Source organism: Miniopterus schreibersii (assembly GCF_964146895.1).
Source record: "Miniopterus schreibersii genome assembly, chromosome: 4".
NCBI lineage: Eukaryota > Metazoa > Chordata > Mammalia > Chiroptera > Miniopteridae > Miniopterus > Miniopterus schreibersii.
In genome coordinates, this window is record NC_138105.1 from 80919356 (window position 1) to 80935763 (window position 16408).

Consider the following 16408-nt stretch of genomic DNA (forward strand, 5'->3'; position numbering starts at 1 on the left):
GATTGACTTCTAGGTGCCTCTACAGAGGAGTTGGGTATTGTATCTGTATACGGTAGTTTGTGAGTGTGTATAGATACCCCAAAATCCACTGTACATGTTTTAGGTTAGGAGAATTTGACCAATTATTTTATAGTACTAAATATGAAAAGGTCTCACACACTGACCAAATCCATAAAAAGTACATGAAAAGTGAAATAAGATTCTCACAACTGAAATAGTTCTATAGCCTTTTAAATAAAATGAACCATAAAATAAATCTTCTCGTAGATAAAGATGGAACCCTAGTGTCTCCACTGGAAAATTATTTGAAATATTCTATAAAGAAAGTATTGCATGTTTATGAAGATTCTTGGAGAGATAGAAAAGGAGATACAGTCTCTGGCTTATCTCATGGCAGTAGCCTCACATCTATCACCAACATCTGATAGGGAGAGTTAAAATTACAGGCGAATCTCTCGTGGATGTCAAGGCCTAAAGCTGAACCTAAGTTTTTTCAAAATCAATTCAGCAGTGTATTCAGAGGATGACACAGTATAATGAAAGTCACTGTCCAGGGCACCAAGTTGTCTGAACACTAGAAACATGAGCAAATATAATGAATGACATAAGCATATGAAAGAAAAACATGACATGATCACCTCATAAATGCAGAGTCAAGGTTGTATAAAATTTAACGTCACAAATCTAGAAGAAATATTTGCTAGAAGAAATATTTGCTAGAGTTAGGATCTATTCATGCCGTAAAACTCATCTCCAATTATGAATAAAATGTTTCTTCCTTAATTTGATCAATGATACTGAAGAAAAACCAGGTAATCACACAAAGTGAAACTTGAAAGGTTTGCCTGTGAGGTAAGGAACTAGGCAAGAAAGCTGACAGTCACCACTTTTATCAGCAGGAAATAAAGTAAAAGATATAAAAGTGTGAAAGACTTAGGTGGAACTCACAGATGATGTAATTTACCCAAGAGGTAAATGATTAGACTTGGTAAGAGTGATGAGAAATATTACAAAAGCCACATGAGCGGTGACACTACAGAAGAGCAAACAGTCATGACCCAAAACATAGGAAAGGTCCTTCACTTTGTGAGTCATCAAAAGCAGGGAAGATACAGACACAGGAGCTTCAGCTCACTCCCCTAGGTGGGCAGCAGGTGACACAAGGAGGGCAGGGGGAGGTGGAGCCTGTAACTGTCCTGGGCTGGGTGAGAAGGCTCCCTGGGCAATGCAGGAAAGATTTGGCCATCTGGGAGGGTGGTGTGGACTCGTGCTGGCCTGAAGTCCCTCTGCTGGAGGGTGTGTGCTCTGGAGAAGTCCTTCACAGTGTGCCCACCTTGGACAGCCACATGGGCAGTGGTCAGTGTGCAGATGAATGTGTTCCTTGTGCTGAGAAGGCACCGGGGCTTCTGTAGTCCACCGAGTGGGTACACAGCCTGGAGAAGTTTCCAGTCCTCCCAATTCCCTGTTCAGTCCTTTCCACAGTGCTGTCCTCCTGACGTAGATGAAGTCTCTTACCCTGTGTGTCCCTCCCTGTCCCCAGAGCCCAAGGTGGTGTTTGCCAAGGAGCAACAGGCACGCAGTGAGGTGCAGGCCGTGGCAGGGGCCAGTGCCACGCTGAGCTGCGAGGTGGCCCAGGCCCAGACGCAGGTGACGTGGTACAAGGACGGCAAGAAGCTGAGTGGGAGCTCGAAAGTGCGTGTGGAGGCCACGGGCTGCACCCGGCGCCTGGTGCTGCAGCAGGCGGGCAAGGCGGATGGCGGGGAGTACAGCTGCGAGGCCGGGGGCCAGAAGGTCACCTTCCATGTAGATGTCACAGGTCAGTTCTTTGGTGACACTAACTGAGCCTTGTGTGTAGGGAGTGATTACAGCAGAACACACCCTGGTGGTCTTTGCACTGGACCTCGTCTCCTTTAGCCTCCTGTCCTCCACCTCCCATTTCATACCCAAGGTTGGGCCAGAGGAGGCTGGATGGGCAGTGTGAGCAGAAGGAAGAGGTGCTCCTGTGCCCCCCGAGTGGTGCTCAGGTTGTGCTCATACCACGTTCCCAGCACCTGCCCAGGGCGTTCTGGGTGCTCCTTGGCATCTGGGAGTGTGGCTCTGCCTTTCACTTGGAGTCTGAGGTAGAACAGACATCTCTTACCTGTTTAGGTGAAGTTCCTCCTCTCCACGTCCTGGGGGCTCCCAGATGCCCACACCCAGCCACAAGTGCGATTCACTCTAGGGACACATGTTTGAATTTCCTTAAACCAGGATAGGATCCTGCCACCCAACCCTCCTTGGCTTTTTCTGGAGACTGAACAGTGGCTTAGCACACTAGTTATTTAGGACACTTTGTCTTGCATGTGGATGTAGAAGGTACTGTATGCTCACTTGTTGCAAAATCTCAATCCATGTGTTCTTGCAAGGTCTGTGCAAACAGTAAACCAAGACCAGAGGATTGGCAGGTGTGTGTCAGGGACCTGCAGCTCTGAGGTCTGGAATTTTCTCTCTAAAGTACACGTTGGTTTTCTTGTGTCCCCTGTGACAGAATCTCCTTGGGGTCTGATGCATAGGTTTCACCATGGAGAGGAAGAAGGGGCTTCTCCCACATGCACGCTTTGTTGCAGACCAGTTACTGTCCTGATGGCCCGACTGTTAAATCAGTATTTATTTCGTAGCATTTCCTGATGACTCTTGTGTATTCGTCTGTCTCTGGTGCATTCACAGAGGTGTCTGTGAACTAACGATATTTCCATTTAGTTAAGAGTGGTTAACCTCAGATTGACTTCTAGGTGCCTCTACAGAACAGTTGGATACTATATCTATCTGTATACAGTACTTTGTGGGTGTTTCTAGATACCCAAATATCCACTGTACATGTTTTAAATGTCACTTCAGAAGACTAGAACAAATTATTTTTTAGTAGTATGAAAATCTTTTATAAATTTCTTAGAAAAGTACATGAAAAGTGGCATAAGATTTTGAAACTCATATAGTCTTCTAGCCTTTTAATGAAATGGAACCAGAAAAAACCAACAGACCTGTCATAGATAAAGATGAAACCCCAGTGGTGCCACGTGAAAATTATATGAAACATTCTATAAAGAAAATATTGCATGTTCATGGAGATTCTTTGAAGGATAGAAAAGCAGATATCGTCTCTGGCTTATCTCATGGCACTGACATAACATCTATCACCAACATCTGATTGAGACAGTTAAAATTACAGGGCAATCTCTTGTGGATCTCAAGGCTGTGTGTCTGTGGTGAGGTGACAACTCCTGGGCTTGGTGGGTGGGGAGCAGGTCCAGCTCCATCTGGCACTTGCAAGGTGGAGCTGCCAGGCTCTTCATTGCTTACGCGAATGGTGGGGGTGGGCAGATGCTTGGAATTGGGAGAAGAAATTCCCCAGGAAACGCACCTTGAGATGGATGAACAACGCCAAAGCAGAAGGAATTCAAAGTCCTTGTTCTCAAAGGAGGCTGAGGACCCAAAAGGTGCTGGAAGCACCCTCATCAGGATAGATTTGGATCTCAGTGAATATGCGGTCCTGGCTCTTCCTAGAAGCCACTGGGGCCTCTTGGTGCATTGTCTGAGTCCTGCTGGACCCTATCCTGACCCCCAGGAGGGAGGTCTCTGCTCGGCCCCTATGCTTCCCTCTGTCCTGAGGCACTAGTCAGGCCCCCCTGTGCCTGGGAAGGTTGTGGTGCAGTGCCTGAGCACAAAAGATCTCATGGGGACCCGTGGTTTTCTGGTGACTCAGCCTCTGTTGTGGCTCCAGGGCTCACCTCTGTGGGGCCACTGACTGTGTTTCCCTCCCTGTCCCCAGAGCCTAAGGTTGTATTTGCCAAGGAGCAGCCAGCACGCAGTGAGGTGCAGGCTGTGGAGGGGGCCAGCACCACACTGAGCTGCGAGATGGCCCAGGCCCAGACTCAGGTGACGTGGTACAAGGACGGCAAGAAGCTGAGTGGGAGCTCGAAAGTGCGCATGGAGGCCAAGGGCTGCACACAGCAGCTGGTGCTGCAGCAGGCGGGCAAGGCGGACAGTGGGGAGTACAGCTGCGAGGCCGGGGGCCAGAAGGTGACCTTCCATGTAGATGTCACAGGTCAGTTGTGTGGGGGTGCTAACTGGGCCTGTTTGCAGGAGATGATGCCATTGACCAACAGACCCAATGGACCTCTGTGCTCTTTTCATTAGACTTCATACCTCCAGGTCTCCCATCCTGCCACTTCCCATTTTCATGCCCATGGCTGAGCCCATGGTGTCTGGATGGGGAGAGTGAGTGGTGCCCGCTGAGTGGTGTTTCCATGTAGTAATGCTTTGTCACATGTTCCCAGCTGATGCCCAAAATCGTCCTGCTGTGGCCGGGTATTCAGGACTCTGGCTGTGCCTGTGCTTGGGGTTTGGGGTTGTCTCTTACCTGCAGTATGTGAACATCCTTCTGTTGACTTTCCCGCATTCCTTCACCCAGCAGCACATGAGGGTTCTGGCTAGCGAGAGCTGTTTGAATGGACTGAACCAAAGTTAGGCATAATTTTGGCCACTGGATCATACCTGGGTTATTTCAAAACTAACACTTGGTGTATCATAGCTTTAGGTCTTCAGGGACACTGCTCTTTTTACTCCATGTGCCAGGTTATAGATCCATGTTTTCCACTGTCTGCTGTTAGAACAGTCTATGTCCATATTGTCCTTGCAGTTTGATTTGTAATCAGAAGTGAAAAGAGTGAGTTTCTGATAGTACATCAGCACAGACTGTCAATTTTGAGTTCCTCTAGTAGCACCACCACTGTCTCAAAGCAGTATTTATTTTAGAGAATTTCTCCTAATGGTTCGTGTTTCTATTCTACTCTGTCTGGTTTATAGAGGTCTCCAAACTAAATTTATTTTCCTCTTATTAAGAGTGTTACTGTCAGGCAACAGTGGCTGCCAACCTACACTGAGCTCCCCCAAAGCAGACCTGCCATGCTGATCCACTTGCCTTTGGTGTCTAAAGTCTTTATGACCCACCATCTTGCTCTCTGTTGGGACTGAAGGCAGAAGCAAGTCAAGGGACCCCTTTCCACAGCCCATGCCGGTTCAGCCACTGCCCACTGTGACCACCAGGTGGAGACTGCTGTCCTCTCCATGGCCCCCATCTCACCTATGTGAGAGCACATTCTAGCAACCCATCCTAAGCATGTCTTCCAAGAGCTTTCTTTTTCCATGCAACCTGTGGTATGAGTCACATAAATTACACACATTCTCTTTCAAAACCCTTCTATGTAAGGTTGGCCTTAATTGGACCAGCACTCTAGGAAAATATTTCATTGGGAGAAATGTGACGTTTACTTAGGAACCATTTTACAAGCCAATTTGGTATTTGCCCAGAGAATAAACTCAGTCCAGGGCCAGCCCCGAAGGTCCAAATGGAACTCAGATGCCATCCAAATCCTTGCACACACTTGAGAAGGAAGCTAGGAACCGATTTCCTCCAGTTCCCAAAGCTTGAGAGCTAAGGACATTATGCAAATAAGGACTAGCAGGGAGAAAACACTTCCTAATGAATCCCATTACAATTTTATAAAACCTCCATCAGAGAGGAAGAATCTGTTGCTACATATCATAATATAAAGCCCAGAGGTAAAGGTTTGTTTATTCAAGCTGAGAACCCAACAAAAAAGGTTCATAGGCAGTGTTTTTAGACCACATATTTAAAAGCTGATAGGCTTACATCACAGTGGGGAAAATATTTCAAGCAGTGTGCTCTCACAAAATTAAATACTATTGCAGTTTTTGCAGGTCACACACCAGGTGCAGATCCTGGAGAAGTTTCCAGTCCTCCCAATTCCCTGTTCAGTCCTTCTTTCCACAGTGCTGTCCTCCTGACTTAGATGAAGTCTCTGATCCTGTGTGTCCCTCCCTGTCCCCAGAGCCCAAGGTGGTGTTTGCCAAGGAGCAGCAGGCACACAGTAAGGTGCAGGCCATGGCAGGGGCCAGTGCCACGCTGAGCTGCGAGGTGGCCCAGGCCCAGACGCAGGTGACGTGGTACAAGGACGGCAAGAAGCTGAGTGGGAGCTCGAAAGTGCGTGTGGAGGCCACGGGCTGCACCCGGCGCCTGGTGCTGCAGCAGGCGGGCAAGGCGGATGGCGGGGAGTACAGCTGCGAGGCCGGGGGCCAGAAGGTCACCTTCCATGTGGATGTCACAGGTCAGTTCTTTGGTGACACTAACTGAGCCTTGTGTGTGGGGAGTGATTACAGCAGAACACACCCTGGTGGTCTTTGCACTGGACCTCGTCTCCTTTAGCCTCCTGTCTTCCACCTCCCATTTCATACCCGAGGTTGGCCAGAGGAGGCTGGATGGGCAGTGTGAGCAGAAGGGAGAGGTGCTCCTGTGCCCCCCGAGTGGTGCTCAGGTTGTGTTCAGTCCACGTTCCCAGCACCTGCCCAGGGCGTTCTGGGTGCTCCTTGGCGTCTGGGAGTGTGGCTCTGCCTTTCACTTGGAGTCTGAGGTAGAACAGACAGCTCTTACCTGTTAGGTGAAGTTCCTCCTCTCCACGTCCTGGGGGCTCCCAGATGCCCACACCCAGCCACAAGTGCGATTCACTCTAGGGAGACATCTCTGAATTTCCTTAAACCAGAATAAGGGGAAGGTCCTGCCACCGAACCCCACTTGGATCTGTCTGGAGACTGAACAGTGGCTTAGCACACTGTACTTATTTAGGACAGTCTGTCTTGCATGTGGATGTAGAAGGTACTGTATGCTCACTTGTTGCAAAATCTCGATCCATGTATTCTTGCAAGGTCTGTGCAAAGAGTAAGCCAAGACCAGAGGATTGGCAGGTGTGTGTCAGGGACCTGCAGCTCTGAGGTCTGGAATTTTCTCTCTAAAGTACACGTTGGTTTCCTTTTGTCCCCTGTGACAGCATCTCCTTGGGGTCTGATGCATAGGTTTCACCATGGAGAGGAAGAAGGGGCTTCTCCCACATGCACGCTTTGTTGCAGACCAGTTATTGTCCTGATGGCCCGACTGTTAAATCAGTATTTATTTTGTAGTATTTCCTGATGATTCTTGTGTATTTGTCCCTCTCTGGTGCATTTACAGAGGTGGCTGTGAACTAACTATATTTCCATTTTGTTAAGAGTGGTTAACCTCAGATTGACTTCCTGGTGCCTCTGCAGAGCGGTTGGGTATTGTATCTATCTGTATACAGTAGTTGTGGGTGTGTATAGATACCCAAGATCCACTGCACATGTTTTAAATGTTACTTTAGAAGACTAGAACAAGTTATTTTATAGTAGTATGAAAATCTTTACAAATTTCTTAGAAAATTAATGAAAAGTGGCATAAGATTTTGAATCTCAAATAGTCTTCTAGCCTTTTAATGAAATGGAACCAGAAGGAACCAACAGACCTGTCATAGATAAAGATGAAACCCCAGTGCCTCCACTTGAAAATTATATGAAACATTCTATAAAGAAAATATTGCATGTTCATGGAGATTCTTTGAAGGATAGAAAAGCAGATATAGTCCATGGCTTATCTCATGGCACTAACATAACATCTATCGCCAACATCTGATTGGGAGAGTTAAAATTACAGGGCAATCTCTTGTGGATCTCAAGGCTGTGTGTCTGTGGTGAGGTGACAACTCCTGGGCTTGGTGGGTGGGGAGCAGGTCCAGCTCCATCTGGCACTTGCAAGGTGGAGCTGCCAGGCTCTTCATTGCTTACGCGAATGGTGGGGGTGGGCAGATGCTTGGAATTGGGAGAAGAAATTCCCCAGGAAACGCACCTTGAGATGGATGAACAACGCCAAAGCAGAAGGAATTCAAAGTCCTTGTTCTCAAAGGAGGCTGAGGACCCAAAAGGTGCTGGAAGCACCCTCATCAGGATAGATTTGGATCTCAGTGAATATGCGGTCCTGGCTCTTCCTAGAAGCCACTGGGGCCTCTTGGTGCATTGTCTGAGTCCTGCTGGACCCTATCCTGACCCCCAGGAGGGAGGTCTCTGCTCGGCCCCTATGCTTCCCTCTGTCCTGAGGCACCAGTCAGGCCCCCCTGTGCCTGGGAAGGTTGTGGTGCAGTGCCTGAGCACAAAAGATCTCATGGGGACCCGTGGTTTTCTGGTGACTCAGCCTCTGTTGTGGCTCCAGGGCTCACCTCTGTGGGGCCACTGACTGTGTTTCCCTCCCTGTCCCCAGAGCCTAAGGTTGTATTTGCCAAGGAGCAGCCAGCACGCAGTGAGGTGCAGGCTGTGGAGGGGGCCAGCACCACACTGAGCTGCGAGATGGCCCAGGCCCAGACTCAGGTGACGTGGTACAAGGACGGCAAGAAGCTGAGTGGGAGCTCGAAAGTGCGCATGGAGGCCAAGGGCTGCACACAGCAGCTGGTGCTGCAGCAGGCGGGCAAGGCGGACAGTGGGGAGTACAGCTGCGAGGCCGGGGGCCAGAAGGTGACCTTCCATGTGGATGTCACAGGTCAGTTGTGTGGGGGTGCTAACTGGGCCTGTTTGCAGGAGATGATGCCATTGACCAACAGACCCAATGGACCTCTGTGCTCTTTTCATTAGACTTCATACCTCCAGGTCTCCCATCCTGCCACTTCCCATTTTCACGCCCATGGCTGAGCCCATGGTGTCTGGATGGGGAGAGTGAGTGGTGCCCGCTGAGTGGTGTTTCCATGTAGTAATGCTTTGTCACATGTTCCCAGCTGATGCCCAAAATCGTCCTGCTGTGGCCGGGTATTCAGGACTCTGGCTGTGCCTGTGCTTGGGGTTTGGGGTTGTCTCTTACCTGCAGTATGTGAACATCCTTCTGTTGACTTTCCCGCATTCCTTCACCCAGCAGCACATGAGGGTTCTGGCTAGCAAGAGCTGTTTGAATGGACTGAACCAAAGTTAGGCATAATTTTGGCCACTGGATCATACCTGGGTTATTTCAAAACTAACACTTGGTGTATCATAGCTTTAGGTCTTCAGGGACACTGCTCTTTTTACTCCATGTGCCAAGTTATAGATCCATGTTTTGTTGCAGTGTGTTTCCCATTGTCTGCCGTTAGAGCAGCCTATGTCCATATTGTCCTTGCAGTTTGATTTGTAATCAGAAGTGAAAAGAGTGAGTTTCTGATAGTACATCAGCACAGACTGTCAATTTTGAGTTCTTCTAGTAGCACCACCACTGTCTCTTAAAGCAGTATTTATTTTAGAGAATTTCTCCTAATGGTTCGTGTTTCTATTCTACTCTGTCTGATCTATAGAGAAGTCTCCAAACTAAATTTATTTTCCTCTTATTAAGAGTGTTACTGTCAGGCAACAGTGGCTGCCAACCTACACTGTGCTCTACCTGGCAACACATAACTGTTTGGCATTATGTCATGATATAATGGTTAGTGGGAGTTTATAGATACCCCAAAACTCACCGTGATCTTTGTCAAACATTATTTCTTTTTAATTAAAATGTATGTATCTTTATTGATTTCAGAGAGGGGAAGGGAGAGAGAGAGATAGAAATATCAATGATGAGAGAGTCATTGATTGGCTGCCTCCTGCACGATCACCGGGATCAAGCTGGCAACCAGGGCATGTGCCCTGACCGGGAATCAAACTGTGACCTCCTAGTTCATAGGTCAATGCCGAACTGCTGTACCATGACAGCCAGGCTGTCAAACATTATTTTAAGAGATAATGACAAATTGTTTTATGTTTTTAACAATTTTGTGAGTTCTTACAAACCTATGTTAAGTGATGCACACAAAGAACACCTCTAATAGTCTATATACTTTGTTCAATAATAGATCCATAATAAATAATCTTTTCAGGGAGAACAACCTAAGCCTAGTGACTCTACTAGTAAATTATATGAAATGTTCTAGAAAGGAATTATTTCATGTTTCTGGATATATTTCTAGAGATAGGAGGAAATAGTCTCCAGATGGTTTTCTGTAGATAATATACTATGGATATAAAAAAATGACAAGGAATGAAACAGGAGTGAAAATTACAGGCCAACTTATTATAGACAAATATTAGCAGACGGAATTCAGTGGTATATCAAAAAGATATACACTGTGATGGAGGTTATAATCTCAGAAGGCAAATCTGGTTTATCTTTAGAAACATAAGCAGATCAAAATGAAACATTACATTAGCAAATTGAATTAAAAAGTGATGTGATTATATCAATAAATGCAGAATAAAAACTTGATAAAGTTTAATGTTCTAAATGCAAAAATAATGTTTGATAAAGTTTAGCATCAGTTCATGGCATAAAATTCTTAGGAATCCATAGGAAGAAGTGTCCTTCTCTAATTTGATAAACGCTACTTCAGAGGACACCAGGTAACTGTTCACGAGAACCTTGAAGACTCTGCGTTTGAGACAGAGCACAAAATATAAGGCTACTGTTATCACTTCTACCCACCGTTTTAGAGCAGAGGAAGCAGGAAAACAAAATCAGAGTTATAAACCTTGGAAAAATAAGTGGAATTCACCACAGAAAAAAGGTGAAAGCAGTTCATGAACCATGAAACACTCAACCCATTAGGCATTATGACAACTGTCATCTCCTGGTGTTTACTCAGAGTCTGAGCTGGGACTGGGGAGACGGCTGAGGAGGGTGAAGGAGTTGCCAGCACTGACCTGTGCCGCCCTGTGCTCTCTGCCTCTGGGAGGGCTGTGGCCAGTGATTCCTCCCTTTCCAGCCTCAATGACAAATATCCTGGCACTTTTCAACTTTTGCCTTCAGCCCAAATGCCATGTAGCACCCATCCCTCTGACTCCTGCTTACCTTGGAGGGATTTCTATGGGAAAAGAAAGAAGGAAAGAAATGCCACCAGCCCTTACAGCATCCTCAGTGTGTGTTGTACCAACAGGAAATGTACAGGACACATTCTCTTGGCTTATTCCTATAAAAAATGAAGTGAGTCCACTCATCTACTGATGGGCACTCGGGCTGCTTCCACATCTTGGCTGTCGTAAATAGCGGTGCTATGAACATAGGGGTACATATATTCTTTTGAATCAGTGTTTCAGGCTTCTTCTAATATATTCCCAGAAGTGGAAACACTGGGTCATAAGGCAGTGTCACTTTTAATTTTTTTGAGGAACTCCATACCGTTTTCCACAGTGGCTGCACCAATCTGCATTCCCACCAACAGTGCACGAGAGTTCCCTTTTCACCATACCCTTGCCAACACTTGTTGTTTGCTGAGTTATTTAGCTATCTATTTATTTTTTAATCCTACCCAAGTATATCTTATCGATTTTTTAGAGAGAGAAGAAGTGGGAAAGAGACATAGAGTAGAGATAGAGATAGAGATAGAGATAGAGATAGAGATAGAGATAGAGATAGAGATAGAGATACATAGATAGAGATAGGAGAGAAGGAGGAGAGAAAGGGAGGGAGTGATGGAGGGAGGGAGGGCAAAGTCGATGTGAGAGAGAAACACTGATTGCTTCTTGCCCCAACTGGGGATTGAACCTGAAAGCTAGGTATGTGCTCTGACCAGGAATCAAGCCTGCAATCTTTTTGGTGTATGGGTCAAGGCTCTAACCAACTGAGCCATCTGGCCAGGATTGTTGATTTATTGATCATAGCCATTCTGACAGGTGTGAAATATCTCATTGTGGTTTTAATTTGCATTTCTCTGATGATTAGTGACGTTGAACATCTTTCCATGTTTCTTGGCCATTGGCATGGTCTCTTTTAAGAAGTGTCTATTCAGGTCCATTGTCCATTTCTTAATTGAATGGTTTTGGGGCTTTTGGTGTTGACTTGTTTGAGTCTTTTATAAATTTTGAGTAACAACCCCTTATCACATGTATCATGGGCAAATATGTTCTCCCATCCAGTGGATTGTCTTTTCATTTTGTTGATGGTTTCCTTTGTTGTACAGAAGTTTTTAGTTTGACTTAGTCCCATTTATTTATTTTTCTTTGTTTCCCTTGCCTGAGGAGATATATCTGAGAAAATATTGCTGTGAGAAATGCCTGAGGTTTTACATTTAAACAATGAAATACTACTCAGCCATCAAAAGAAGGAATCTTACCTTTTGTGACAGCATGGACAGACCTAGAGGGTATTATGCTAAGTGAAACAAGCTAGTCAGAGAAAGACAAATCCCATATGATTTCACTTATATGTGGCAACTAATGAACAAAATACACAAACAAACACAATAGAAACAGACTCATAGATACAGAGCAAGCTGACAGCTGTTAGAGGGGAGGGGTATTGCCGCTGGGTAAAATAGATAAAGGGATTAAGCAAAAACACACCTCCTAGACACAGATGACAGTATAGTGATTATCAGAGGGGAAGGGGGCAGGTAGAAGCGGGGGGATAAATGGTGTCAGAAGGAGACTTCACTTTGGTTGGTGAACACACAGTACAATATACAGATGATGTATTGTAGACTTGTACACTTGAAACGTATATAATTTTATTAACCAATGTCACCCCAGTAAATTTAATTTAAAAATTAGAAATGAGCCTGAGTGGTGTGGCTCAGTGGTTGAGGATCCACCCATGACACTGGAGATCACAGTTTGATTCCCAGTCAGGGCACATGCTGGGGTTGTGGGCTCAACCCCCAGTAAAGGGCATGCAGGAGGCAGCCAATTGATGATCCTCTCATCACTGATGTTTCTATCTCTCTCTCCCTCTCCCTTCCTCTCTCTTAAAGCAATTTAAATATACATATATATATATATATATATATATATATATATATATATATAATAAATAAATATATAATAAATGAATAAATAAATAAATAAATAAATAAATAAATATATATATATATATTTAAAAAACATTAGAAAAGAGTGTTTCCAAAAAGGCCTTCAGAAGGTCTTGAAACACTTTCCCCTGCTCCCCCAAAGCAGACCTGCCATGCTGATCCACTTGCCTTTGGTGTCTAAAGTCTTTATGACCAACCATCTTGCTCTCTGTTGGGACTGAAGGCAGAAGCAAGTCCAGGGACCCCTTTCCACAGCCCATGCCGGTTCAGCCACTGCCCACTGTGACCACCAGGTGGAGACTGCTGTCCTCTCCATGGTCCCCATCTCACCTATGTGAGAGCACATTCTAGCAACCCATCCTAAGCATGTCTTCCAAGAGCTTTCTTTTTCCATGCAACCTGTGGTTTGAGTCACATAAATTACACACATTCTCTTTCAAAACCCTTCTATGTAAGGTTAGCCTTAATTGGACCAGCACTCTAGGGAAATATTTCATTGGGAGAAATGTGACGTTTACCTAGGAACCATTTTACAAGCCAATTTGGTATTTGCCCAGAGAATAGATAACTCAGTCCAGGGCCAGCCCTGAAGGTCCAAATGGAACTCAGATGCCATCCAAATCCTTGCACACACTTGAGAAGGAAGCTAGGAACCGATTTCCTCCAGTTCCCAAAGCTTGAGAGCTAAGGACATTATGCAAATAAGGACAAGCAGGGAGAAAACACTTTCTAATGAATCGTATTACAATTTTATAAAACCTCCATCAGAGGGGAAGAATCTGTTACTACATATCATAATATAAAGCCCAAGGTAAAGGTTTGTTTATTCTAGCAGAGAACCCAACGAAAAAGGTTCATAGGCAGTGTTTTTAGACCACATATTTAAAAGCTCTTAGGCTTACATCACAGTGGAGAAAATATTTCAAGCACTGTGCTCTCACAGAATTAAATACTATTGCAGTTTTTGCAGGTCACACACCAGGTGCAGATCCTGGAGAAGTTTCCAGTCCTCCCAATTCCCTGTTCAGTCCTTCTTTCCACAGTGCTGTCCTCCTGACTTAGATGAAGTCTCTGACCCTGTGTGTCCCTCCCTGTTCCCAGAGCCCAAGGTGGTGTTTGCCAAGGAGCAGCAGGCACGCAGTGAGGTGCAGGCCGTGGCAGGGGCCAGTGCCACGCTGAGCTGCGAGGTGGCCCAGGCCCAGACGCAGGTGACATGGTACAAGGATGGCAAGGAGCTGAGTGGGAGCTCGAAAGTGCGTGTGGAGGCCACGGGCTGCACCCGGCGCCTGGTGCTGCAGCAGGCGGGCAAGGCGGATGGCGGGGAGTACAGCTGCGAGGCCGGGGGCCAGAAGGTCACCTTCCATGTGGATGTCACAGGTCAGTTCTTTGGTGACACTAACTGAGCCTTGTGTGTAGGGAGTGATTACAGCAGAACACACCCTGGTGGTCTTTGCACTGGACCTCGTCTCCTTTAGCCTCCTGTCCTCCACCTCCCATTTCATACCCGAGGTTGGGCCAGAGGAGGCTGGATGGGCAGTGTGAGCAGAAGGGAGAGGTGCTCCTGTGCCCCCCGAGTGGTGCTCAGGTTGTGTTCAGTCCACGTTCCCAGCACCTGCCCAGGGCGTTCTGGGTGCTCCTTGGCGTCTGGGAGTGTGGCTCTGCCTTTCACTTGGAGTCTGAGGTAGAACAGACAGCTCTTACCTGTTAGGTGAAGTTCCTCCTCTCCACGTCCTGGGGGCTCCCAGATGCCCACACCCAGCCACAAGTGCGATTCACTCTAGGGAGACATCTCTGAATTTCCTTAAACCAGAATAAGGGGAAGCTCCTGCCACCCAACCCTACTTGGATCTGTCTGGAGACTGAACAGTGGCTTAGCACACTGTAGTTATTTAGGACACTTAGTCTTGCATGTGGATGTAGAAAGTACTGTATGCTCACTTGTTGCAAAATCTCGATCCATGTATTCTTGCAAGGTCTGTGCAAACAGTAAGCCAAGACCAGAGGATTGGCAGGTGTGTGTCAGGGACCTGCAGCTCTGAGGTCTGGAATTCTCTCTCTAAAGTACACGTTGGTTTCCTTGTGTCCCCTGTGACAGCATCTCCTTGGGGTCTGATGCATAGGTTTCACCATGGAGAGGAAGAAGGGGCTTCTCCCACATGCACGCTTTGTTGCAGACCAGTTACTGTCCTGATGGCCCCTGACTGTTAAATCAGTATTTATTTCCTAGCATTTCCTGATGACTCTTGTGTATTTGTGCGTCTCTGGTGCATTCACAGAGGTAGGTGTCTGTGAACTAACTATATTTCCACTTTGTTAAGAGCGGTTAACGTCAGATGGACTTCTAGGTGCCTCTACAGAGCAGTTGGGTATTATATCTATATACAGTAGTTTGTGAGTGTGTATAGATACCCAAAAGTCCACTGTACATGTTTTAGTTTATGAGAATTTGATCATTATTATTATTATGTTTAAAAATTTTTTTAAAAATATATATCTTTATTGATTTCAGAGAGAGGAAAGGAGAGGGAGAGAGAGAGACAGAAACATCAATGGTGAGAGAGTCATTGATCGAGCCCGCAACCCGGGCATGTGCCCTGACCGGGAATCGAACCCTGATCGCCTAGATCCTAGGTCGATGCTCAACCGCTGAGCCACGCCCGGCAGGGCTTGACCAATTATTTTATAGTAGTAAATATGAAAAGGTCTCACACACTGACCAAATTCATAAAAAAATACATGAAAAGTGAAATAAGATTCTCACAACTGAAATAGTTCTATAGGCTTTTTAATAAATTGAACCATAAAATAAATCTTCTCGTAGATAAAGATGGAACCCTAGTGTCTTCACTGGAAAATTATTTGAAATATTCTATAAAGAAAGTATTGCATGTTTATGAAGATTCTTGGAGAGATAGAAAAGGAGATACAGTCTCTGGCTTATCTCATGGCAGTAGCCTCACATCTATCACCAACATCTGATAGGGAGAGTTAAAATTACAGGCGAATCTCTCGTGGATGTCAAGGCCCAAATCTGAAGCTAAATTTTTTCAAAATCAATTCAGCAGTGTATTCAGAGGATGACACAGTATAATGAAAGTCACAGTCCAGGGCACCAGGTTGTCTGAACACTAGAAACATGAGCAAATATAATGAATGATACAAGCATATGAAAGAAAAACATGACATGATCACCTCATAAATGCAGAGTCAAGTCTGTATAAAATTTAACGTCACAAATCTAGAAGAAATATTTGCTAGAAGAAATATTTGGTAAAGTTAGCATCTGTTCATGCTGTAAAACTCATCTCCACTTTTAAATAAAATGGTTCTTCCTTAATTTGATCAATGATACTGAAGAAAAACCAGGTAATCACACAAAGTGAAACTTGAAAGGTTAGCCTGTGTGGTAAGGAACCAGGCAAGGAAGCTGACAGTCACCACTTTTATCAGCAGGAAATAAAGTAAAAGATATAAAAGTGTGAAAAACTTAAGTGGAACTGACAGATGATGTAATTTACCCAAGAGGTAAATGATTAGACTTGGTAAGAGTGATGAGAAATATTACAAAAGCCACATGAGCGGTGACACTACAGAAGAGCAAACAGTCATGACCCAAAACATAGCAAAGGTCCTTCACTTTGTGAGTCATCAAAAGCAGGGAAGATACAGACACAGGAGCTTCAGCTCACTCCCCTAGGTGGGCAGCAGGT

General features: G+C 45.6%; 1 protein-coding gene across 1 annotated transcript in view; it reads left to right on the forward strand.

Annotated features, from left to right (window-relative positions):
- Positions 1-16408, forward strand: part of OBSCN (obscurin, cytoskeletal calmodulin and titin-interacting RhoGEF) — a 132000-nt gene that overhangs the window by 25172 nt on the left and 90420 nt on the right. The window contains exons 10-14 of the mRNA XM_081134596.1: positions 1541-1816; positions 3809-4084; positions 5892-6167; positions 8162-8437; positions 13800-14075. Coding sequence (XP_080990722.1) covers positions 1541-1816; positions 3809-4084; positions 5892-6167; positions 8162-8437; positions 13800-14075 — 1380 coding nt within the window. The remainder of the gene's footprint in view (positions 1-1540; positions 1817-3808; positions 4085-5891; positions 6168-8161; positions 8438-13799; positions 14076-16408) is intronic.